Source organism: Calidris pugnax, unplaced genomic scaffold (assembly GCF_001431845.1).
Source record: "Calidris pugnax isolate Ruff unplaced genomic scaffold, ASM143184v1 scaffold79, whole genome shotgun sequence".
Lineage (NCBI taxonomy): Eukaryota > Metazoa > Chordata > Aves > Charadriiformes > Scolopacidae > Calidris > Calidris pugnax.
Window position 1 is genome coordinate 521,096 of NW_015090817.1, and position 25,317 is coordinate 546,412.

Consider the following 25,317-nt stretch of genomic DNA (forward strand, 5'->3'; position numbering starts at 1 on the left):
CTGGGCCAAAGAAGGCCAAAGGCCAGGCTGAGGAAGGCCAGGGCTGGGCCAAGGAAGGCTGATGGCCAGGCCGAGGAAGGCCATGGCTGGGCCAAGGAAGGCTGATGGCCAGGCCGAGGAAGGCCATGGTTAGGCCGAGGAAGGCTGATGGCCAGACTGAGGAAGACCATGGCTGGTCCAAGGAAGGTCAATGGCTGGGCTGAGGAAAGCTGTGGCTGGGCCGAGGAAGGCCGATGGCCGGGCTGAGGAAAGCCATGGCTGGTCCAAGGAAGGTCAATGGCCAGGACAAGTAAGGCCATGACTGGGCCAAGGAAGGCCATGACTGGATCCCACTTGGGGCAGGGATTCTCCCTCAAAGACGTGGCTCAGGCCCCCAGTTTCCTCAGGGGGAAAGCTCTAAGCCCTCCACTGGAGTCGGGCTGGTTCGCCTGAGGGGAAAACAGGGGCAGGAGGCGGGGGTTCTACCATGAGACCCCTTCTTCCCCGTTCCCCCGCTGAGGGAACGACCACCTCCCCTTCGCCAGGCAGGGCGGAGGGTGTTTTCCCTCAGGAGAAACCCCGAGCGCCCACATCCGTGCGCCGTCCTCCCCCCTCCGCCCCCCGGCAGCGACGCCTCCGCCTCAGCCTCGGCGCCGGGCTCCCGCAGAGGGAGGTGCTCCGCGCCTCGCTCGTCCGTCCCCGTTCTTCCCCCCCCCCTCCTCCGCCTCCTTCTCCATTGCCGCCGACAGCCAGGGGAGAGAGGCGACGGCGGCTCGGCGCTCCCGGAGAACAGGTCTCTGAGAAGGGAGGGAGGGAAGGAAGAAGCCGGGAGGGAAGCGGGGCCGACCCTTCCCGCCTCCCCCCCCACCCTCAGCCGGGGCCGCGGTAACGGTGGAGCCGAGGGCCGCCGGGGAGGCGGGTGGGCCAGGCCGGCGGCGGGGCGGCGCTGGGACTTGGTGTGTGCGAAGGGAGGGGAAAATGGAGACCGGGGGTGAGGAGCCGGTTTGCGGGGTGCTTTGAAATCGCTTGGAGAAGGGGGGAGCATGGAGACCGAGCAGCCGCCCCGCTCCAGCCCGGGGCCCGGGGCGGCTTCTGCGACCACTATCGCGACTCTGTTCCCCTCACGACAGCCCGGGAAAGGTGTAGAAGGGGTCTGGGGAGGGGTTATAGATTTCTGTCATCTCCTGCCTTTCCAGTTTGTGGAGGTAAAAAAGAGCTGGCTGGTAGGGAAGGGAAGGGCGGCAGAAAGCCTGTAGCGAATGGTGGGTGTCAAGGAGTGGTGCGTGCGGAGCATAAAGTGGGGATTGGTAAATGAATGATTGCAGAATTGTCCGAATATAGTTTAGGCTGAAATAGTTTCCTCGGCGAGCAGACACGGGTGGGGTTTTTTTATTGCTATATTTTTACGGCTCGGTGTCTGCCGTCACTCCCCTTAATCAGGGTGGAGGAATGAGATAAGAATACAATATGAAGTATATAAAAAGATCAGCTGAGACTGAAGCAGATTGTGCTTTTTCATTAAAAAAAAAAAAAGCCGGTTCAGAAATAAAATACCATGAACAGTATTGCTGTGCCAATGTATGGTTAATACTCTTTTATACCTATTAGGAGATTATTGTGGAGAGGGCTCTTTCATGCAGTTCTGTGCACTTTGCAGGGATCATGGAAACAGATTTGGTCCTTAAGTTCGTAGCCAACACAACTTCGGCAGAGTTTAACTGAAGCAAGCGTCTTTGCGAGTGCCTGTGGCAAGAGGAGGAAGGCAGGTACACAGATTAGCAGAGAAATACTTTGCCTCTTCTGAACTCTTACTATAAAACGTCTTTTAAAGTAGCTCTGTGCCGTGGGCTGCAGGTGGGAAAAAAAAAAAAGCCAAAGGTAAAATGAATTGCATACTTGTAGGCATATGGGGGGGGGGAAAAAAGGCCTGAGTCTTGGAGTTATGCTAATTAACACCAGTGAGAGAGAGTGTGACTCCCCTTCCAGCTCTTTCATCAGACTTTGACTTGAAGGGGGAAACAGTTTTTTCCCGTGCTGAAAAACTCTTCTCAACAAAATCTGGTGGGTTTTGGCTGCGCGTGAAGTTCTCAAGCTGGGGTGTTACAAGTAAATGCGCAAGAAGGCACTGTTGGCAGTTTCTGCAACACGGCGTCGTTGGAAAGCTCTGTTAAAACATGGTGCCGGGGAAGTTTGAACAGCTGCAGAGCAAAGCGACAGCTCTCACGGTGCGGCGCTTATTTTTGCCTTCAGAGAAGCAGCAATATATTACAGCCTGCTAAAATGTGTGAACTGGGGAGTAGCAACACGCTCCCGGCAGAGCGTGCCTGGAAACTGTGAAGGCTGACATACCACAACCTGGTCATTACTGAAATACATGCTGTCACTGTTTAAAGCCTGGATAATAGCGTCTTGTGAAACACACTGCCCTTGAGAACACGTCATAAAATACAGCCCTGTGCTGCTTACCTGTCTATCTGTGAGCTGAAAGTCCCAAATTTGCATTTGGGAAAGCCGGATAGTTGTGTTTTTGTGTTTTTCTCTTCCTGGGAGAAGCTGTTCTTTTCTCACTGCTCATGCGTTGCAGCCTCGATTCTTCCAAGCTGATTTTCCTGTTAGTGTGTGGCAGGTATTTGGTCTCAGAACTGCTGCATAGGCGACTATAAGTATACGTTGTGCTGGTTCCCATGAAAGCTTTGGTTGCTCTTTCTTTCCTCGAGGAACAAAATAGCCGAGAGTAATTCAGCAACGTCTGTGTTTTACATGTTGTGCGTCGAAACGTGGCATGGGGAGGCAGGGTTGTTGGCAGCTTAATAGAGCGGGTCTGGGTTTGATTTGGGTGGCATGAGGAGAAAGTTTGAGCCTGGCGGTCGGGCCTTCTCCCCTGTCTGCCAGGTGAGGTTGGTGGCCTGGGTGGGGGTACCCGTGTGTCATCAGGGACAGGTGAGATGAAGCGTGACCCCCATGCCTGCAGCCGAGCCCTCCCTGCTGCGATATTAATGGCTCAAAGTCCAGATGGAAACCAGTCACAAGTGGTGTTCCTCAAGGGTCCGTGCTGGGGCCAATACTGTTTAACATTTTGATCAATGATATAGACAGGGAGATTAAAGGCACCATCAGCAAGTTTGCGGACAATACCAAGCTGTGTGGTGTTGTCGATACACCAGAGGGACGGGATGCCATCCAAAAGGACCTGGACAGGCTGGAGAGGTGGGCACAGGTGAACCTCATGAGGTTCAACAAGAGCAAATGCAAGGTTCTGCACCTGGGCTGGAACAATCCTCACCACCAATACAAACTAGGGGGTGAGGGATTGGAAAGCAGCCCTGAGGAAAGGGACTTGGGGGTGCTGGTGGAGGAGAAGCTGGACATGAGCAGGCAGTGGGCAGCTGCAGCCCAGAAGGCCAATCCCATCCTGGGCTGCATCAAAAGCTGCGTTGCCAGCAGGTCCAGAGAGGGGATTCTGCCACTTTACTCTGCTCTGGTGAGACCTCACCTGGAGTATTGTGTGCAGGTCTGGAGCCCTCAATAGAAGAAGGACATGGACCTGATGGAGAGGGTCCAGAGGAGGGCCACGAGGATGATCAGGGGGATGGAGCACCTCTGCTACGAGGACAGGCTGAGGGAGCTGGGGTTGTTCAGCCTGGAGAAGAGGAGGCTCCGGGGAGACCTAATAGCAGCCTTCCAGTACCTGAAGGGAGCCTACAGGAAGGCTGGGGAGAACCTGTTTAGAAAGGCCTGCAGTGACAGGACGAGGGGCAATGGCTTCAAGCTGGAGGGGAACAGCTTTAGACTGGAGATGAGGAGAGGGTTCTTCACTGTGAGGGTGGTGGAGCACTGGAACAGGTTGCCCAGGGAGGTGGTTGAGGCCCCATCCCTGGAGATATTCAAGGAGAGGCTCAACGAGGCCCTGGGCAACCTGGTCTAGTTGGGGGTGTCCCTGCTGACTGCGGGGGGGTCGGACTAGATGGCCTTTGGAGGTCCCTTCTGGCCTGGGCATTTCTATGATTCTATGATATTCCCTGCGCTCCGCTCCAGTGAGTGCAGCGTTAGGAAATGGCCAGACAGCATGGAAATAGGCAGTTTCTGTGATCTAAAGCACAGCAGGTTTATCGAGCAGTGGATAATTCCCTGGAATGACTGCTGGAGAGGGGAGCATGTAATCTTGATATTTCCTGTCGGGAAGGGAGCTTGGAGATTTATATTTCCTTTTGAATCTCGAAGAACTGGCTAATTCCCATAAGTTAGATAAAACTCATTGCTGATCTTGCTTGTGGCAGCTCATAATTCATTCCTCATTCTTGCCCTCAAAACCTTTCATTGACTTGTCTGCCCCTAAACCCCTGTGTCCGCTCCCGGTGCCATCGGCCTGGGCCAGGCAGGGCTGGTGTTAACTGGGGTGAGGTGGGCATGGCTGTTTCTTGAGAGACAGGAGGAGAACCAGCTCATGTGAGAACTTTGGAGGTGGGATTCCTGGTGTATTCCTCCAAGCAGAAGGCCACTGGCCCACAGGGAGGAGGAGCAAGCCCAGGGAAGCTTGGCATGGTCACAGGCATGAGCGATATCACGGGGAGTTGAGAGGATGGGCATGAGAAGACCTTTTCCCTCTTCTGGTACATCTTCAAAAGAGAGAAATATCTGTTCTCTCTGCAGCTTTAAGGGGTTAAAACTTCTGGGATAATCAATTTGTGCCTGGGCAAGTACAATCGACTTCAATTCCTAAAACCTTTCATGGAATAATCAGATTGCTTCAGCGTTCACAAAAGATTGTCTGCTGTAGAAAGAAGAAATGATGAACTGTTTTCAAAAGCAGTGATTTAAATGGATAATGGCCATTAGCTTGTTAGAACTAATGACTTTCTATCTGGAGGAACCTTCTTTACAACTCGCAGTCCTCAGAGAGCCACGATAAAAAGGGATCAGATTATTTGACAAGGCAGAGCATTTTGATGGCTGTTGTAGGTTTTTATTTAAACAGAACGGCGCGGGGAGTGGAAATCTGCATGGAGGGAGGTGTAGAGGGAACTGTTAGAGCTTTCCAGGCCTGGAGATACGGAACAAAAGACATAAATTTTCAGTTATGCCAAAAATCTTCTTTACTTTTCTGACAGCAGAAGGGAAATTGCTTTGAGGATTATAGAAGGGCTTTTGATGAAGTGGAATTCAATGAGTTTACCTGTATAGCATTCCCTGGGATCAGGTAGGAGCTGGCCCTTCAGGGTTTGGAAGAACATGTGAAGCTGCATTTCACACAGAAAAGCCTCCGTGTTTCCAGATAAGCCCCTGGGCCCCCAAAATCTTTGGGAAAAGCAGTGATGTAAAGAAACACAGACCTGTCAAGGGTGCAGCCAACCAGTAGCTCAAACTACTGTAAGAGCAGCTTTGCTTTTTGGTCACCAAAAAGCTGTTCTCCTTTGTCAGGTGTGACCGAGATCTCCCCGGCTGCAGCTGGAGCCCAGCAGAAGTGGCAGAGAGTGGGTCCCTTGATATGGTTTGGATTGATTCGGGGATGAATTAGAGGGCTAACGATCGTGGTCAGCCCTCTGTTCCCCTGCTGCTTCCAAAAATATTTTTGGAAGGAGACGAAAAAGGATCCATGGTAACAAAATCAAGCTTTATTGGCCAAACTAACCGTAAACCAGCAAACTGGGGAGTGGAGCGGTGCCGTTTCTAACGTCGGAGGATGGCCCCAACTATCAGGACAGACTTTTTAAGCTGTGAACTCGATTTTCCTCCCCTCACCCTCTGGCTCTTCACTCCCTTGGTAGCTGTTCGTTGCGCATATTGATTCATGTAGGCAGGAAGAAGGGGGGGTGTTATAAAAAAAAACAGGAGTAGCTGGCAAACGTTCAGGTCTTTGAGATGTAATTCTCCAGTTTGGAGGCTTCATCAGCATATCAGGGTTCCTAAATTGAAATGGAGATCTGCAGGAAAAAAAAAAAAAAACAAAAACAGTGTTAACAGTCACGTGTTGGGTGGCAAAGGCTGGGCTTTGTCACCGGAGTTTTACAAAAGATTTTCTGATGCCTTTTGGCTTCAAAGCATGAGTTTGATAAGGTCAGGGAGAGATGAAGTGCGGATAATGATACCGTGCTTCTGCAGCTGAAAGGGAAGTCTAGCCCACTTCGTGTCTTTCGGATAACTATATTAGCTCATAAATTTTCATAGAATTTATGTTGGTTTGTTTTTTTTTTTTTCCCCTGACATGCAGACAGCTAATTAACATAATGAATGGCGGCTTTCGCTTGCCTTCAAAAGAGCAGGAGAGTTTGAGCAGCAAGTCAGCAGGGAGCTACTCGGCGTCTCCCCTGGAACCTGCGGCGTGTTGGGCTGTGTCAGGGTGACAACTGACCCTGCACTTGTGACAACTGACCCTTCACTTGTGACAACAGCCCCCATACCCCCTTCTCTGCCCTTTAGCTGGGGGTACTTCCCTCTGCACGTCCAGCTTTTGGACTTCAAAGGGAGTTAACATGACTTATATATATTTTATGAGATTTTTTTTTTCTCAATGAGCCACTGAAACTTCCTCATGCTGGCTTTCTTCCTTCTTAAATGCTTTCCTGTAAATGTCATTAATGCCTGTGCTTGCTTTCCTTTTTGAAATGTGAATTAGAGGGTAGAGTATTTGCCGTCTGGCTTATTTTACAGTGGCAGAATTCTGCTGCCTTTTGCAAAATCCCTTTTCCGGCGTGTGCGTTTTGCAGGTATTTGGTAAATCATCATTATTTTCCGGTCAGTAGCGCGGTTATATTTGTGTAGTCAATCAAGTGTGATAGACCGGATTACGTGCTAAATACAGACCTACTGTGGCCTGGTCAACAATTCCTGTACTTACCAAGCAGGTTTTTGAAATGGTGAAATAGAGGATAATGTGTACAGTGAGTTATAACTCACCTGGTACTCCATGTTTGGCCTGGAGGAAGAAAAGCAGCGGGGAAATGTCGTGATAACAGCTTCTGGTAACGGTTGGGCGCGGTCCTTGTCTTTGCCTTTTTGATTTCTCGTATTACATGTCTTTTTTCATATTGATTGGTACTGAAAATGACTGAATTAGTCACCCCTCTCCCATGCCCACACAAATGTAAATATCTATTTGCTGTGTGTTTGTGTAGTGAGAGAGTTTTTCAGGCAGCCACACCGTGTCGGCTGGAAGGGAAGGGCTTCAGCACTGATTTTTAAGTAGGACTTGGGGCAGGAGAGCACGTCCTGTGAGAAAAGGACCTAAAAAAGGACCCCCAAAAGGTGCGGGTATGGGAATAGAAAAGCTAGAGGGATATGGTGGGTTTGTTCTGCTGCTTGGTTTATTCTGAATAATACCCACGGGACGTGCGGTGATACGAATCAGTTCTAGCTTAGGAAATGTCTGGTGTTTATCCAGCTATTTAGAAAGCAGTATTTGGAGGTTTTACTGGGTTTTTTTGCGTGTGTGAATGCGCGCTGTGAGCTTCTCATGAGTTAAAGTGGAAATCTTGATTTTCAAGTGCAAACCTTGATGGTGTCTTCGCAAGGCACAGGTAGCAGTGAGCAGCGCGGTAATGAACTCACCTTATTACTTGTGGAGTTATGTTCAGCCTGGGCTCAGATGGGTGAAAGCTGAAAATCCATCTATTTAAAGGACTTCTAAAATGGAGTACGTTGTGTATATATTCCTTTCTCTATTAAAAAGGGTATCCTGGCTGACTAAAAGACAGTAGCGTGCGGCTGTGGCTTGCCAGGAGTCTTTTACATACTGAAGCCTGAAGCTGTCTGCTCTCAAATGCTGCGAGGCATCCGTGCCAGAAAGCCTCCGTCTGGTCCGCCGGGGTTTTCCAGAAAATGAGGAAAGATCATTTCTTTTGCACTAACCCTGCCTCTGTAACGTATCGTTGCTCGCAGCTCCTGTATGGAAATTATTGTGGGTGCCTGATTTTGAGCAGAGAAGCAGCCAGATTTAATTTCGTCTCAGCGTAGCTCCAGTGAGTTGTTTGATTTATATTATTTTTTTTGGGGGGGGGGGGGAAAAACGTCTGGCTCATTGTGGGCCATTTACTTGGCAGCTGTGAGGCTCTGCTTTTTTGGCAGATGATTGCAGACAAATTATAGCGTGATGCTGGGATGACTGGACGGAGTTTTATCTTATCTTCCTTACATCCTGTCTCTTTCTCCCACTCAGGAAGGACTTGTGAGGCCACTTTCTGATAATGCACTCTTAAATTTAATTCTCTCGGCCGTTCCAGTTTGCATTGCAGAACGTTCCTGTGTGTTCTCCCTGGGAGGGAAGAGGTGTCTAACGTGGCTGTGTTAATGAGTTTGGTGTTAATGATCTGGTCGGTGTGGGGTTCTTGGATGCTCCATCAGTGAGAGATGTCCTAGAGCAGGAGAGTAACAGGTTGTGGGGGTTTGAGGGCGACAGGGGACTAGACTTTGGTACTTTTCTGTACTGGTTGTGGCTGGGATAGAGTTAACACCAGTCAGAATCTTGAGGATGAAAGAAAAGGAAGTTTTCTGGTGTTCCTGCAAGAGACCAAGGGGAGGCTTTCTCTTCACATGGCAGAGTTTTCCATTTCTGTTCAAAGATCATAGCTAAAGGACTTCAAAGACAGGCCACATCCAGGTCGATTTTGGGATGTCTTTCTGCTACAGCCTGTGTGATTTCTTTAGGAGGATAGACAGAGCTAGAAATAATGCATTTCAAAACTCTCTTTACGTGGTGACTCTGATTTCCAACAGGAACCTGCTGCCGTCAAGCGTTTTTCATCTCCTAGAAGTGACTTTAACAGGAAACCTAGCAGGCAGCCTGTCCTCCCACAGATCAGCCTTGTCTAGCTCTCTGCTCTTTTCTTCCTTGGAAGGCTCCATGCAGCTCTTTATTTATCAGAAGGTTCATGGTATGTCTGTGGAGTGCTTGGGGGTGAGAAGGGGTCTTCTTGGTGGTACCGTGCTCAACTTGGTCGGTGCCCACCTTCCTCTCATGGCCTTTGCAAAGTGTTTTTAAATGAGGTGTTGGTATTGGGGTCATCTTCTCTCCGTGCCATGTGTCGGTCATGAGTTCCTTCATCACCTATATCTAATTGCTGACCCCAAAGAGGTCACAGAATCATCTAGGCTGGAAGAGACCCTCGGGATCATCAAGTCCAACCATCTACCCTACTCTAAAGTTCTCCCCTACACCATATCCCCCAACACCACATCTAAATGGTTCTTAAACACAGCCAGGGATGGTGACTCAACCACCTCCCTGGGCAGCCTATTCCAATGCCTGAGAGTCCAGGTCCAGGAGTAGGATCATTCTAGAGGATCCTGCAGGTCATCTTCATGTGGTCCAATACCTTCGCCTGCGCCGTGGCATGTCACCCCCAGACCCAGGGCACGATGGCTTGTGCCACATACCAAAAAAAGTTGAATGGGGTCAGTTTGTAGGTTTTTGGTGCTGTTGGGTCTGTTAGGCTGTTGCTGGGCGCTTAGAACAACATCACAGTTTACTTATCAAATTTGTATCAGCTGATAGGTCTCTTTTCTCAAGTCACAGGCGACAGGACAAGAGGAAATGGCCTCAAGTTGCACCAGGGGAGGTTCAGGCTGGATATTAGGAAAAATTTTTTCCCTGAAAGGGTTCTCAGCCATTGGAATGGGCTGCCCAGGGAGGTGGTTGAGGCCCCATCCCTGGAGGTGTTCAAAAGAGGGGGTGATGTAGTGCTGGGAGGTCTGGTTTAGTGATGATGCTCCTTGTTTGTTGTGTGGGTGTCTATTTTTGTCAGTTCGGTTGACGGTTGGACAAGATGATCTTTAAGGTCCCTTCCAACCTAGAAGATTCTGTGATTCTGTGATTCTGTGATGACACTTCTAAGCGTCAGAGGTTGTCAAAAGAAGGGGAAAGTGGTGAAGGTCTTCGTGGTGCTGGAGAAGTTGGGCTCCAGCATCACTGCAGTAGGTTCCCCAGTACCAACTGGGTGGGGACCACAAGAGCTTGCCCACGAAGCCTTCCCCTGGTCGGCTCAGGGTTTGCTGATTTGAGTAAGCAACGGTTACGGCGTACGTGTGCTGTGCCTCTGCTACAGTCAGCCCTGAGCTAGCTCTCAGGACTCAGCAGTGATTTATTTTTTTTCCTTGTTATTGTTTTTACAATTAAAAAAAAAACCCAAATATAAAAAAGCTTGGATGAATGGTAGTGGCACTGATTTATTTTGCTGCAGAGGGAACAGCTCTCTTGCCGACCAGCTGCCGGTACAATATGTGCACTCTGATTTTATATCCTGCACTTTTTAGAGCTAATGCTATTTATACAACATTTTTGTTTGTTCGACTCCTAACTAGTAGCGTGTCAAGGGAAATAAAATCTTACTTTCCAGAGCTGAGTTTTCTCTCATTGCTCACATAACTTCTCCCTGTTGATATTCCCATTAACTACGTACCTAATTGTTGAACTGCTTTCAACAACTCTCTCCATTAATGAGAAAATATGTTATGAGATAGTAGATAGTCTATTTGATTAGGAAAGTCTTTTAAAATTTAAAAATCTGCAAAGTTTGAAATCTAGAAGCTTTAAAGCTTTTCAATCTTTCCCAATTCTGAGAGACTGAAAGTGTGACTGACAGGCGGTGGTTTTTTAGGTTAAGTTCATCAGAATTTTAGCCTGCTTAATTTGTTTTTGCCGTACATATAAACATCTTGAGATGAAAAAGAGTTTCTGAGTTGAAACCATCTTACTGCCAAGTTTGCTCACAGCCAAAAGTAGATTTTTTAGCAGTTTAGATTTCAGTGAATTGCCTCTCTCCCAGTATTTATGGGAGATGCTACTGATGGAAGAAGAAAACCAGACTTAGGAACTTTTCTCCTCTGCAGAAAGGGTTCTGTGCACTGGAGCAAAGTTGAGTTTTACTTCAAGGAGAGCTGCAGAGCAAAAACATGATGCCTGAGGAGTCAATTTTCCTCTCCCTGTAGGCTCTAACTGAATGTTTTAAGGTTTGATTGGTTTCTGTGAAGCCATATCTCTCTATCGAGAAGATCTTCTCTGGAGCATCTGCTGACAAGTGCCAGATTTTAAATGATCTCTCACGCTGTCGTTAGAGAACATTAAATAGTGGTGGAACAAAATAATCAATCAAGAAACAAGATGCCGTTTCTGGTCTAGAAGGGAATCTTGCCTGCCAAGAAAGCAGACAAGTGTTTTTTAAATCAGACTCCGTCTGGATGCACAGCCTGGAAGAACAGAGCATCAAAACGTCACATTGATCAGCCTCTGGCTCTTGGCCACGTTGGCAGAGAGGGTTGGGAGGGACGGTCCAGAGGCCTGTTTGGGTTTTTCTAAAGCTTAATTGGTAACGTGGTGTTAGAGAGATGGAACAGGAGAGTGAGATTGTGTTCCTGGGGGGAAAAAGTTGGGTTTTGGTCCACGTGGACGCTCGTGGGTTGAGCGAGCCCTGCAGGACAGACGGTGGGGGAGACCTCACTGGGGCTGGCTGCAGGTGGTCTGTGGTGGAGACACCATCACAGCAAAGTGAGTCACTGGCCCTGGTATTACAACTTCACGTCCGTTTAGGTGCTCTTCAGGATGGTAAGAAAGTTAAGGTTCCAGGCACAGGGGTTTTTTTTGAATGTCATCATGGAAAACCATGAGTTGAGCTGCTTTGTTTCTACCATATAAGATTTTCACGTTACAGCCCCAGGGGTGTTTCTTTTCAGTAACTCAATATATTGAGCCGTTTAAAATTAAGAGCTGAATGAACTATATTGCACTTTTATTAAAATGCCTTGTTAATAATCTCCTAATAGAAATTTATGAAGTGTTTTTCACATTTTTTTTGCTAGAGGAAACTATCTTGAAATGAAATCTTTTCTTCTTCAAGAGCTATAAACCACTTCCACTGAAGAAACTTGTTTTGTTTCAGAGATCATGGAGTATGATTTTTATACTCCAGTTGTATGTACTATTTCATTAAACATTTATCATGAAACAGAATGAAACAGTCAGAATTTCCGAACCCAGTTAATTCTAGACACGTTTAAAAGTAATTATTAGTAATTATTTATTTATTATAATTATTATTTATAATTATTATTTATTAATAATTTTAACTGTTTCATTCTAAATGATGTTAAAATCTTAACGTGGATATTTCCTGGGGAACAAGACCTTAGTTTCCTGCACCACACCATGTTGGAAGTGGTAAAAGAGTGATGGCAGTGGATCGCTCTGGGCTGGGAAATTCCCCACACCCGGGTTTCTATGAAGCCTGGTCCTCCCACCAAAAATTGCTATTTTCTTTTCCCATGAGGTGCAGAGGAGGAGGAGGATGATGAGGAGGAGGAGAGCAAAGTCACCTTGCCAAAAGCCACCAGTTCCCAGGCTGTCTCCGTGCCGTGGTGGCCGGGGTGACCTCCTTGGCTAGCGCCGGGCTGGGAGAGGCTGCAAATGGGCAGGAATTTCTGGAAAAGCAGCCAGGGACTAGGAGTGCCAGCTGCCTGCTCGTGACACGCTCATAAAAATAGGTTTTTAATCATCCTCGTCTGATGTATATTTTGCTCAATGTTTCCAGGTCTGGTAAATTCTGAGTATTTCTGCTTGGCATGTTTGCATAGCGAGGAGATGCTGAACTTCAGCTCCTGGAGAACATGGATATTTGGGGATAGTGTCTAATCCCAAATTAATACTTTATATTACCAGGTATCACCTCCCAAGATGCCTTTCTTTTTCTGATTTGTTGGCTGAAATACCCAAAGAACAGTTATTGCGTTGATCAGAAATACTTTGATTTTGGTAATCCTCCAGCTTCTGGGGAGAAATTACTCTTGCTCACTGGAGCCTCGTGGTAAATTTGGGATATTCTGGAAAGGATTAAAAGCATTGAATTAATTTCTGTGTTGGTGCTCTGGCCTTCCCCTGCCCGGTACAGACCAAAGGCAGAGCAGCGCTGTGGAATCAGGGGCTTTTTTTTTTTTCTCTCTAGATTCATTAAACCTTTATCATCAGAAGATTAATTTCTCAAAAGCTTGTCCCGCCTCTCTGGGTGGCTCTACATCTGTCAAAGGTATAAATCTCCTACAATGAAACTGCTCAGTACGCTGCCAGCTTTTTTTGTCCTTAAAGCTGTTGAAATACAGGATAATCAAAACGGGCTTAGGTTGCTATTTTAATCAAAGCAGGTCAGTGCTTGCTAATTTGAACGCTCAGAAAGGTAGATTTTTATTCTGATGGAAATGAAGGTCTTGTACTGAAACGAGCAGTAGTTTTTATGAATGGGGTATGGCCCAGGGTCTCCTGCTCTGATACCACAGTAATTAGAAATCCAAATGGACCGGATGTTCGTCCCTGCTAAGGATTAATGAGATGTTGGAAAAAGAGAGAAGGCTTAGATTATATTGAGAACAAGGTAAGAGAGGATGTTGAGGAGGTGGTGTTTCATATTATTCCAGTTTTCTTATCATCAGGGTATTTCATACATGTGGATAAATACGTTGTAGGTCTATTTCTTACGTAGGTCCTCTTTCCTTCCCCTGTAGGCTTCACAGCAAACACTGCCAGGAGTATTTGCCAGTAGATTAGCAAGATTTTATTCTTTTTGACACATGTATTTGTTTTACAAATGCTTAATGAAGTGGGCTTTGCTGGTCTGGTTCACTGCTACGTATAGAAAAAAGCCTGTCGAGGCCTGTGAGCTTAGGGGGGGAAATATTTCTTTCAAGATAAAAATACATAGCCCTGATAATGTCATTTAATACTGAGCCCTGAGAATGGTCCCTGCCGTGTCTGAGGTTCCTTTTGACTCCTCTTTCTGCACTGCCCTTCTTCAAGATCGTCATAAAAATCCTCTGAGCAGAAGGATTTACCCCTAGGTTTCATACGTATCTTCATTGTAGGCCTTACTCAGAAGAAAACTAATCACTTTGGCCCAAATTCTATCATTCTAAGCTTCAGTTGTATTTATTTAGAAAATTGAAAGTGTAAGTTGTATTCTCTCCTCGCACCTGAACCGAAACTGCGAGTTTTGCTGTTGCTTTGCATTAAAAGACACAAACACAACTTTCAACTCCGAGCACAGGCAGTGGCATTTCGATGAACAAAAATAGAAGTGAAGTAAAAACAAACAGAAAAAGGGTTTTGTTATCATTAAATTATTTTTTTTTTCTTCCTCTTTACGTAGGTTCCTCAAAATTAGCACTATGACTGATGGAGACTATGATTATCTGATCAAACTCCTGGCCCTTGGAGACTCTGGGGTTGGAAAAACAACGTTCCTGTACAGATACACCGATAACAAATTCAACCCCAAATTCATCACGACAGTAGGGATAGATTTTCGGGAAAAACGAGTGGTAAGTTGTCTCATACGAATGAGACATTCTTTTTTTTCTTTATTCATTTCTGCTGAGAACAAGTTTTCTGTAAATGTGTACTGCCTCTCTTACTGCAGGGTGTAGCACGGGTTGGTAATGCTTTTCCTGGTCTAGTTTTGGCTGAAAGAAATCATAATTAGGAACTGGATAAAGGGGAAAAATGCCATTATCCTTATCCTGATGCTGGATCGTAAACCGGTTTATTGCCCGTTGGTATAAAAGGATGTTTCCAAGAGGAGAGGGGGAAAATGCCATTATCCTTATCCTGATGTTGGATCGTCAAGTGGTTTATTGCACGTTGGTATAAAAGGATGTTTCCAAGAGGAGGTTTCCATAGTGCTAGTGAACGAGGTGTGTTTCTGACTAGGAGTATCTCTGGTCCCCAAACTTAGAGTCTAAATAGAAATATGGAAATTTAGAGAAGCACAGAAGTTTCAGCTCGTTCCACACCACCCAGGAAACTAGTGAAGGCACAAGAAGTGGTTCCACCAGCAGAACCACGCTGCTCCTCAGGGTCGCTGCCAGCTGTACAGTTCAGTCATCAGAGTCCTCCTCGTAGCTTAGGGTCGATGTTCCCCTTAATGCACAGTGGGTGAGCCTACTCTGCCATGCTTTTGGGTCTTTGGTGTTAAATAAAAAGATGAGAGTCTTCTGTAGTGTCAGTCGGATGCTTTTTGAGGCTAAGAGAGCGCAGTCGTTTTGTGTTAATTGAATGTGACTAATGTATCCGTTCAGAGATCCTGACAACTGATAGGGGCTAAATACAGGGCACAAATTCAGCTTTCTAATAGGAATCCTCCTAGCTTGCTTGAACACTAAAAACATGACCAATACAAGATATTAGACCCTGGGCAATTACTTTAGTCATTTCCTTAATAAAAAAAAATGTAAATACTTGCCCAGTGAAAAGATGGAGACCTCTTTAAATTAGCTTCTTTTTAAATTTAACATTTAAAGCTCCAATTATTTCAGTAGAACTCCATAAAACGATGGGCATCGCTCCCTCGTTCACCTTCATCTTCCCTGGTGACTTTTTGATGCCAGTACTTGTGGTTGCTGCTGGGAGGTCAGTTTTGCCCTGGTGACAGGGGTTCAGGGGTCCCCCTGAATAAAAGAACCGTGGATCTGGATCACATCTTCACTTTCTCATAATCCACACTATGCAAATTCATTTAAACACGATGCTCAGGTTGGAGTAGAGCCGGGCTCCTCCTCTGCGCTGTGGAATCGCACCGATATTAATAAGAGCAAAATATTAAAACCAATTACTTTAGTCATTTCCGTAATAAGGACAGAGTAGAGCTGGGTTCCTTCTCTCCGCTGTGGAATCACACCGATATTAATAAGAGCAAAATATTAAAAAAACCTCCAGTTTTATTGCAAGGAAATGTCTGAACATGCAAATTGCCAGGATATTCTTCTCCTGGCTGGTCAGACACTCATTAAAATGTTTTGAACACGGGCGCTGGATTCTTTCCAGAAGGTTGAACTTCTCTGCTAAAGGTTGAAAAACCTACAGTTTTATTGCAAGGAAATGTCTGAACATGCAAATTGCCAGGATATTCTTCTCCTGGCTGGTCAGACACTCATTAAAATGTTTTGAACACGGGCGCTGGATTCTTTCCAGAAGGTTGAACTTCTCTGCTAAAGGTTGCAGCCAGATTTCTTCTGTGATTTTCCATTACTGTATGTTTTTTGGGGTAAGATAGTTTATAAGCGTGGAACAAAACTACATCTTACATGAAATTACCAGCTTTGAAATGTCTTGAAGGTGCCATCTAATAAATTGTCTTCTTCGAGAAGAGGTCCAAAAGGTTAAATAGGTGGTGGTTTGCTCTTGTGTAAAAGCCATATTAAAATTGCTGAGAGTCTGCTAAAGTATCTCAGATAACAAAGACACCTCATTTTCTCCTTCTGCCTTTTACTGCAACAGCTAATTTACACCCTCTTTCTGTTTAAGAAAGAATTGAGCCCTGGCGAAAGGTCACAGTGATTTTTATTTATTTTTTTTTTCAAGCGCTGGGAGTTTGCAGTCGCAGTCAGTAAGGAAGTCCTTAATGTCCAACACAAGTTAATGAAGAAAAAAAAGCTTTTTATAATAGTGGTTAATTCTGTCAGCCAGCTGTAAAGTTTGTAAGAACGGCAGTGGAATAGAACGCAGACCAAGCTGGCTCAGCAGAGTGCTATGCTAAGCTTTAAAGAATTGCTATCTAATTTGAAGTTACTAAATATGACCAAATTATCTTTAAAGTGCAGCTTTCAGAGGCGTTTCATGTGCCTCCTGGGTTTTTAAATATTATTATAAGCAGCCTCTGAAGTGGCTTTTAGAGGTAAGAGTCGGCTTTTACTGAAGGATTTTACTCCTTGCTCCTATAACGGTCTGTGACCCGGGGGATGGATTTTGGTGTGGGCAGTAACGATTTGAATCTTTTTTTTCTTTTTTTTTTTTAGGTATACAACAGCAGAGGAGCAAATGGATCTCCAGGAAAAGCCTTCAAAGTCCATCTCCAGCTTTGGGACACGGCCGGCCAGGAAAGGTAACAGAGTTCGGCTCATCGCAAAGCACTTTTACATGTTTTTTTGGGTAAACCATCAGTCCGTGCAGGTGAAAAATAGCAGAAATCCTTGTATTTTAGGCCAAGAAAAAGATCTTCCAGAAATAAAGCTTTTTCTGACACTGCTTTGATGCAGTGATTGGAGGATCTCAGAAAACAGGCCTGGAGGAACTGAGGGTGGACAGGACGTGGCCTCATTTCTGCCACACGTGGGTTATTGGTTCCTAGGTTAGCTTTTTGGGTTTCTGCTGTTATTTTGGCTTCATAACACGTTCCACATCTCCTCTGGAAGATGCCCTATAAACTAGCTAAGTGTCTTGTGCTTGTATTTCACATGTTTTCTGCTAGATTGGATGGTGAGGCCTGTTCTGTTGGAGGTGCCCAGCGTACAGGAGCGCACTGGCATGCATGTAGCCATCAGGCTGAGGGCAGCCATTATTCCTTTTCATGCAGCACTTCTGGGGCCACATCTGGAATTCTCTTTCCATTTTTGGGAAACCCAGTGCCAAATACTTTTTACTGATAAACTGAAGTCCCGTGGGGTGGTGTTAGAACAGGTCAGGAGGCAGAGAAATACCCTTAAATCCTCTCCAGTTGACGTGTCCCGGGCTTGCTCAGACTTTTCTGTGATGAGCAAGCTCCCTGTTCCATCCTGCCCCAGGCCTGTTCCAGCCTCTCTCATGCAAACGGGATGGAGAATTCTAGTTTAAGTCTTAGTGCTGAGTAGCATGGAAGAATTGCTTCTTATCTTACCTTTATGGTTTGTGTTGGTTGCCTTCTTTGCAGCAACATAACCATGGTTGGTGTTTCAAGTTCATGACTGAGCAGAATCCTCCTTGGAGAAGGATTCTTTTACCCAACCAGTTGTTCCCTACCTTTGTGTGCCCAGTTGTTTGTTCTTCCCAAAGGCTTGGCACCATTAAATTTCATCCCATTTTTGGTTTTTAAAGGGAGAGGTGTGCATACTGCTTTCTTAAGCTTCCCCTGGCTCGTTACGTGCGCTGGTTTTCACTCATAAAGTGCTTGAGGTTGCCCTCGGTGTGACTACTGCTGTCATCTGTCAACGAGGGATGAAAATGTGACTCACCCCTATTTGCTGTGTCATAGTGACTGAAGCGCAGCCGACTGGAGCGGACTTTTGTCTTCTTTGCCCAGTGGGGAGGAAAAAAAGTCGTGATGAGGCACATTTCAGGTTTTCGGAGTGAGCAGTGCAGATCCCGTAGGCTTTTTGCCATGGGAAGGATTGCTGCTGGATGAAAAGCAGAAGAAAGCTGGAATTTTGTGTCTGCATCTCTTATCCTTACTCTCAAACCCTTTCTCTCAAAAACTCTGCAAGAGGCTGAACATTTTGAGGCTTTTTTTTTTTTTTTTCTCCCTGAAAAGAATCCCTAAAAGTAGCGTCTGACATGATTCTGTGGGAGCTTTCTTTAAATTGTCGTGGATGTGTGGGATAAAATACCAGTTACCATTTCTGGTACTGCTGGTTTACTGCTGATTACTGCTGATTAGTGCTGAATACAGAACACCTGAGGGTCATTGCACAGTTGCCCAGCAGGCTCCAAAGGTTTTAATGTTGTTTGGGCTTTCTTTATGTGTGTGGTTTGACCAGGCTGTGACCTTTTGGTGACAAACAGGGGGGACATTTCCCAGTTTGTAGTTTCATCCAGCTCCATGGCTTTGCAGGAAACTTGTGACCAAGGAGAAGTTACCTCTGCCTTTTAGCTGAGCTTCCCAGCAGACAGTCACATCCAACAGCCAAAAGCATGTAAACAAATGCCTAATTTCCTTTATTTTCTTTAATATTGGCTTTGTGGAGTAGTGCACATTCATTGATTTAAGTGTGTGTAATCTCAGTGGGTGAATGCATTTCTATCCCTGTGATCTGTGAAACAGTAAATGCTTCAGTGTCTTGTTTTTGTGTGGTTTTTTTTTTTTAACCAACCTTCCTCTCTCCATCTCACTCTGGGTTAAATCAGGCAGAATTTGAACTAATAGATTAGTCACTGACAATGTTTATATTCTCACATATAAGCTTCCTCTGGTAAATTACTAACACACTGATTAATAAATGTTGTCTGGTGTGATGCATCATGGCTAAAATGAAAGTCAAAGATTACTTTATTTAGTTTTTACTTCCAAGGGAGCGTACGTTCACTAAATCTTGCAGGCTCTTCAGATTTCAAGGTATGTTTTAAATAGAATTTTTCCACAAGCAATTCATAAAAGGTTTATTTTATGGCTTTTTCCTTTACTCAGTTCAGGCTCGCCAGAAAAGTGCTTACCTTCGAGATCGCTTTGTATTAATAGAGCCACGTCTTTTTTCCTTCCACCTTCAGGTTTCGAAGTCTCACCACGGCGTTTTTCAGAGATGCCATGGGCTTTTTGCTGATGTTTGATCTCACCAGCCAACAGAGCTTCTTAAATGTCAGAAATTGGATGAGTAAGTAGAAGCGTGGTGCTCGCGTTTATCGGTTGACTTGAAGCTTTCTTGGGTATTTTGGCCTTCGAGGCTTCACGGGCGTCATTGTTTGTGAGCTGGAAAGTGCTTAAAGAAAGCAGTTATGTCTAGTGCTGCCATAAGTGGGGTCCTTGCAGCCTGTAATTTGGGGTGAAAGCTTCAGCAAATTGGAAAGATACATGCTCTTTTTTTTTTTGCACAGTAGACTGGTTTGGGGCATATTCTTGATAATCTTGTTTGGATTTGGTACAATTTGATTCTGTTGCCTCTTGAAAATTCGTGGCATTTGGGACTTCCTTGGCCATACCCCATGTTTTAGGTGATACACAGGGGTTTGGAAAGTGTGCTTTGCTTATTGCTGTTATCTTTATGGTGTGGTTTCTATTTGTAAAGCAGCACGTGATTCCTTCCTGTCTCCTTTTGAGGTTGAAATTAAAATTCAGATTGGGCTTTGAGGGTTTGGTTTGAAAATGCGTAGTGTTTGCTGGTGTTGGTTTTCCTTCAAGTAGACTAAAAGTGAAACAGAAGTTAAGGTCTTAAAATTTGTTTTTAATTGAGGGTATTTAGAGTCCTGGAGGAACACAGGCCAGGACGTTTCCAGCTGTTTTGCCAGCAAACAAGCTGAAGTGAGAATAATGTAAGAATCCAGACAGCTTTGTGAAAACAGCTCCATCAGATCGTATCTAGCAGCGACGTTTCTTCATCAGAGATTCCATCCTCCCACTAAACAATCCCCATCACCACAATCTGCCGCTGCTTTCCAAAGCACTGTGTTCAGTGCACCTCGTTGTGGTTAATTCTTGTTGTATGTTGGTAAAATAAATACTGCAGATAATTTTCTGGTGCCATTTCTCCTTCCTATTTTGAAAAATTCCCCTTAGCAAGTAAATTTATGGCAAGGAAATGTGTTTGGCATGTGGTGGTTGGCTGGTTAGTCCAGGATATTTTGAGGTGAGGAGCAAAAAAGATGCTTTGAATTATTTTGTCAACAATCTTGGCCTCTAAGGTGCTTCCAGCCTTCTCTTAACTCCTGTTTATTTTTGTTTCTAGGTCAGCTACAAGCCAATGCATATTGTGAGAACCCAGATATAGTCTTAATTGGCAATAAAGCTGATTTATCAGACCAAAGGGAGGTAAACGAAAGGCAAGCAAAAGATCTGGCAGACAAATACGGGTAAGCAAATTATGAGAGAAGCTAAATTTAGTCTCTAACTGTGTGGTATGTGTAGTTGAGGCATCTAGAGTGATACCCAACTTGTCACACTTTCAGAGCGACCTGTTTGCGTAGGAAATAGATAGAAGGAACCACAGTGTTGTTGTAGTTCAGCCAAAACATCACAACATGAAAAGTAAAGCTGGAATGGAAAAATCTGACTGGGAAACTGCATTCTTGGGATGTTTGCTTGTCCTGAGAGTTCAGGGCAGAGTACACCAAAGGCAGATGAACGCTGTCATGTAGGAAATAACTAACAATATTTAGAATTTGCTTTTCTAGTTAGTTTTCAAGTAGAGACACCTGTGGATTTTCATCAGGTTCTAGGTGTATGGTCCAGCTGAATTTGTTCTATTTTTTCCTGATGGGTAGTAAAGCTGTTAATGGTTGTTTTCCTAATAAGCTGGGCTTCCACACTTCTTTGCACTAATAATACCTGCAGAACCTCCTGCAACTGGATAAATTGGCTGTATAATATAGTTAGCAAAGAGTGCTGTGCCCTTACATGGGCAAAAAGAATGTGTATTCTTAGGTTTTCAAAGAGAATTGGGCTGAGAGACCGTAAGGAGTGATAAGCAAATCAGACTTAAAAATATTAAAAGAATATATAAGAGTTGTGTGCAGGCAGGTGAGGAGAACAGTGATACTGAGGAGAAGGTAGCTCCTGCCAGATTCCATAAGATGGAAGTGCTGGAGCAATCGATAATCCTCTCTTCTGAAAAAGAGGATTTGGAAGGCAATATTCTGGACTCAAAGAGGATTTCAGAATGGAAACCTCTCAGTTGTGCTGAGAGGGGAGGGAGATGGCACTTGCAGGGACTGCTAAATAGCAATAGTTGAAGTGCCTGCCCCCCAAAAAAAGTTTTCTGGTATGTTCTGTAATTTTCTATAATCCAGACCTAGGTTTTTCTTAAAATAGACTTTCTGAAAGGCTTTTTCAGCCAAGGTTTGTTCTGATGTTACCTCAATTTGAAGTGAAAATGCCAGGACACGCTTTGTAAATTAATGGGGCATTTTTGTGCTGGTGTCATCACCCCAATTTGTGCTTGGAACTGGCGTTTGGGTTCTGCCCAGCAGGGAAATAGAGTCGCAAAAAACCAGAATTATTTGCTTTTTCGTTGCACGGAGAGTGTTGGAAAGAATTGAGTCTCGGATGTCTTTAAAAGCCTCTCCAACCAACTTTTTCCTTTTCCCTGCAGCATTCCCTACTTCGAAACGCTGGGATGTTGGCTTGTCCTGAGAGTTCAGGACAGGGTACACCAAAGGCAGATGAACGCTGTCATGTAGTAAATAACTAACAATATTTATAATTTGCTTTTCTAGTTAGTTTTCAAGTAGAGACACCTGTGGATTTTCATCAGGTTCTAGGTGTATGGTCCAGCTGAATTTGTTCTATTTTTTCCTGATGGGTAGTAAAGCTGTTAATGGTTGTTTTCCTAATAAGCCTGGCTTCCACACTTCTTTTCACTAATACCTGCAAAATCTCCTGCAACTGGATAAATTGGCTGTATAATACAGTTAGCAAAGAGTGCTGTGCCCTTACACGGGCAAAAAGAATGTATACTCTTAGATTTTCAAAGAGAATTGGGTTGAGAGACTGTAAGGAGTGATAAGCAAATCAGACTTAAAAATATTAAAAGAATTAAAAGAATATATAAGAGTTGTGTGCAGGCAGGTGAGGAGAACAGTGATACTGAGGAGAAGGTAGCTCCTGCCAGATTCCATAAGATGGAAGTGCTGGAGCAATCGATAATCCTCTCTTCTGAAAAAGAGGATTTGGAAGGCAATATTCTGGACTCAAAGAGGATTTCAGAATGGAAACCTCTCAGTTGTGCTGAGAGGGGAGGGAGATGGCACTTGCAGGGACTGCTAAATAGCAATAGTTGAAGTGCCTGCCCCCCAAAAAAAGTTTTCTGGTATGTTCTGTAATTTTCTATAATCCAGACCTAGGTTTTTCTTAAAATAGACTTTCTGAAAGGCTTTTTCAGCCAAGGTTTGTTCTGATGTTACCTCAATTTGAAGTGAAAATGCCAGGACACGCTTTGTAAATTAATGGGGCATTTTTGTGCTGGTGTCATCACCCCAATTTGTGCTTGGAACTGGCGTTTGGGTTCTGCCCAGCAGGGAAATAGAGTCGCAAAAAACCAGAATTATTTGCTTTTTCGTTGCACGGAGAGTGTTGGAAAGAATTGAGTCTCGGTTGTCTTTAAAAGCCTCTCCAACCACCCTTTTCCTTTTCCCTGCAGCATTCCCTACTTCGAAACGAGCGCTGCTACGGGGCAGAACGTGGAGAAGGCCGTGGACACGCTCCTGGACTTGATAATGAAGCGTATGGAGCAGTGTGTGGACAAGACACAGGGCTCCGACACAGCCAACGGGGGCAGCTCGGGGAAACTGGATTCGGCAAAACCGGAGGAGAAGAAGTGTGCCTGCTAAACATCACCCTCTTAAACTGTGAAAATCAAGGGAAAACAGTTCTGACCTACCACCACATTCCAACCGGGCTCTCTGGAGCCCCTCACGGAAGCAAAGTTACCCTCGTTTTATCGGGATTGTGCGGTTTGTTGTTTTTTTTTTCTCCTCTCTCCAAAGAACTGGTTTCAAACTTCGCGCTGTGTTGCGGTGAGGCTCTTGTGCTGAAATGATTCTTCCTGATACGGTGCCATCAATCACGGAAAGCTCTCCCACCTCTTCTTCCCCCCTTCCTTTTCCCCCCCAGCCCTCATCTTTATTTTTCATGGGTTCAGGATACTGAATAGAGGAAAGTAGCTTTATTTTTGTAAAAAAAGGAGGGAAAGACCCTATTGTCTGCATACACTGGATACTGAAATTAAAATGGAGGTGGGTGGTTTTCTAGGCCATTTTTCCACAGAATCCTGTTTCTTTATAATATTTAATCGAAGTGGTGGGGGGGGGGGGGGGGGGGGGGTGGTGGGTCGTGTGTGTGGTTTGGGTTAGGGGGCAGGAAGTAGGGCATTTAATTTAAAAAAATAACAATATATATAAAAATTATCAGGGAATTGCACAGCATTGCTTGTGTTGCAAATAATCCAAGCAGGAATTGGAGCATTAGGGGGGTAAAAGTATGGAGAGGGATATTGTCACGCTGCGGGGACAGTTTATAAAGAAGAGAGTATAATGTATGGGAACAGAGATAAACTATATTTTATGAAATAACTTCTTACCATTAGCAAAGAATATTTTAACCCCCTTTACCTTAAGAAAACTTTTTTTTTCTCCTTTTTCTCTGATAACTGCATATGGCAGGTAGGACATAGGGAAGAACCTGCGGCTGTTGGCGATGCCTGGAAGGGAACTGTAAAGTCCCCCGTGCTGTGTCTTTGTGGGGTCTTCTGGACACTTAGGTTTTCACCAGAGGAGAGCTTTCTCAGGCTGGACGTGGAGAAAATGTGAGGTGGGGACTTGGAATGATGGGAGTCTGGAATATGTGAGGGATTAGGAGGGAATTTTAGAAGTTTGTAGGTGTCTTGGTGCCAAGGGTAGGTTGCTCACCCTGTGCTGCAGGAGAGGGGTGCAATGCACCTTCTTCTAGTGAAATAACAAGTCACTTATCACAGAGACCAATACAGGAAAAAGATAAATACTATATTTATAAGCATAGCTCATTTTCTAAGCCAAGTTACAGCATATTTATTAGTTTTCCCTGTCCTTTTTTTTTGGTAGAATAACCGTTCTGTTTTGATACAGGTGATAGTTAAAGGTCTATTGGTGTTTATTGTGCTTTAAGCTACTTCAAAATCCTTTGGGAGGGTACAGATTGCCTTGGGGGGGAAGGAACAGATCTCTTTACGAGTCAAGCTGCTTAAGTTGGGTTGGCAGGATTGCAGGCTTTCATTTATTTAAATAGTTCCAGCTTTGATTGATTCAAAATGGCAAACTTTTGTGAATGGCAAGCTCTTTCCAGCTTTGATTGATGATTGAAAATGGCAAACTTTTGTGAATGGCAAGCTTGTAAAGCATTTCGGTGCTTCCCAAAAATGGAGAATTTACCAGATTTGCTGCTGAAAAAATATCAGGTTTTTCTGTCCGGCTCCTAAACTGATGTTTACTCGATGATTTGGTTTTTAATGGGGCAGATGGTACATCTGTAGGAGCAGACCCATTGGGTGAGTTACCAAATAGCTGGGATGACCATTAGAGATCTAACTTGCAGGCTGTGAAGTTTCTATAAGTGATGGACTGTATCTAAAGGCGATATGTAATGTATAGTCTACAACAGGTATGACACAGGTCCTTTTATAGGCTATAAACAGTCTCAAGGGGTGGAAAAGCTGTTGTGGTGGCCAACAGGTGATTTTGCAGGTAGAAAGTGTAAATAGGCTGATACTCAGATAGATTCCTCCGTTACCTGAGATACAGAGACTGGAAATTCAGGGTTTTCTTTGAAGTCGTGTTGCTTTTTAATATGTAGCGTGAAATGTACATGTAATTTAAAAAAAAAAAAAAGATTGTAGTGTGTTTCAAATTCCTGAAGATGATGATCTGAGGAGCTCCCTGTCTTGCTTGCAAAAAAATCCCTCGTTTTGTGGCCTTGGATTTTCGCTGTTGAATCCGAATCCTCTGTTGAGCAGGGGGTGAAAGAAGTTGCTAAGAACAGTAAATTACCCACAGCTGTTCCCCAATGCAGCTGAAATACTGCTTGTCTGAACGATGTTCCAGAGCTGGAAGTAGCAGGCAGGTGATTGATGCAGAAGGTGTGTGAAATCCCAAGCCTGATATTATTTCAAAGCACCTCGCTGAAGCCCAGTTGCCTTGATTTATCTGCGCTCCATAAGGAT

The 25,317-nt window shown here is 44.8% G+C and overlaps 1 protein-coding gene across 3 annotated transcripts; it reads left to right on the forward strand.

Moving 5' to 3' along the window:
* Positions 1-697: 697 nt before the first annotated feature.
* Positions 698-23,374, forward strand: RAB27B (RAB27B, member RAS oncogene family). Of its 3 annotated transcripts, XM_014939758.1 has the most exons (7): positions 722-772; positions 1,637-1,745; positions 14,100-14,271; positions 16,744-16,829; positions 19,184-19,287; positions 20,356-20,479; positions 22,765-23,374. In XM_014939758.1, the coding sequence occupies exons 3-7, from the start codon at positions 14,119-14,121 to the stop codon at positions 22,952-22,954; spliced, it is 657 nt and encodes a 218-aa protein (XP_014795244.1). In that variant the 5' UTR covers positions 722-772; positions 1,637-1,745; positions 14,100-14,118; the 3' UTR covers positions 22,955-23,374. The 3 variants fall into 3 exon arrangements, with proteins under 3 accessions (XP_014795242.1, XP_014795244.1, XP_014795245.1); XM_014939756.1 differs by lacking the exon at positions 1,637-1,745 and having other exon boundaries at positions 698-772; XM_014939759.1 differs by lacking the exons at positions 722-772; positions 1,637-1,745 and adding an exon at positions 12,973-12,986.
* The last annotated feature ends 1,943 nt before the right edge of the window (positions 23,375-25,317 follow it).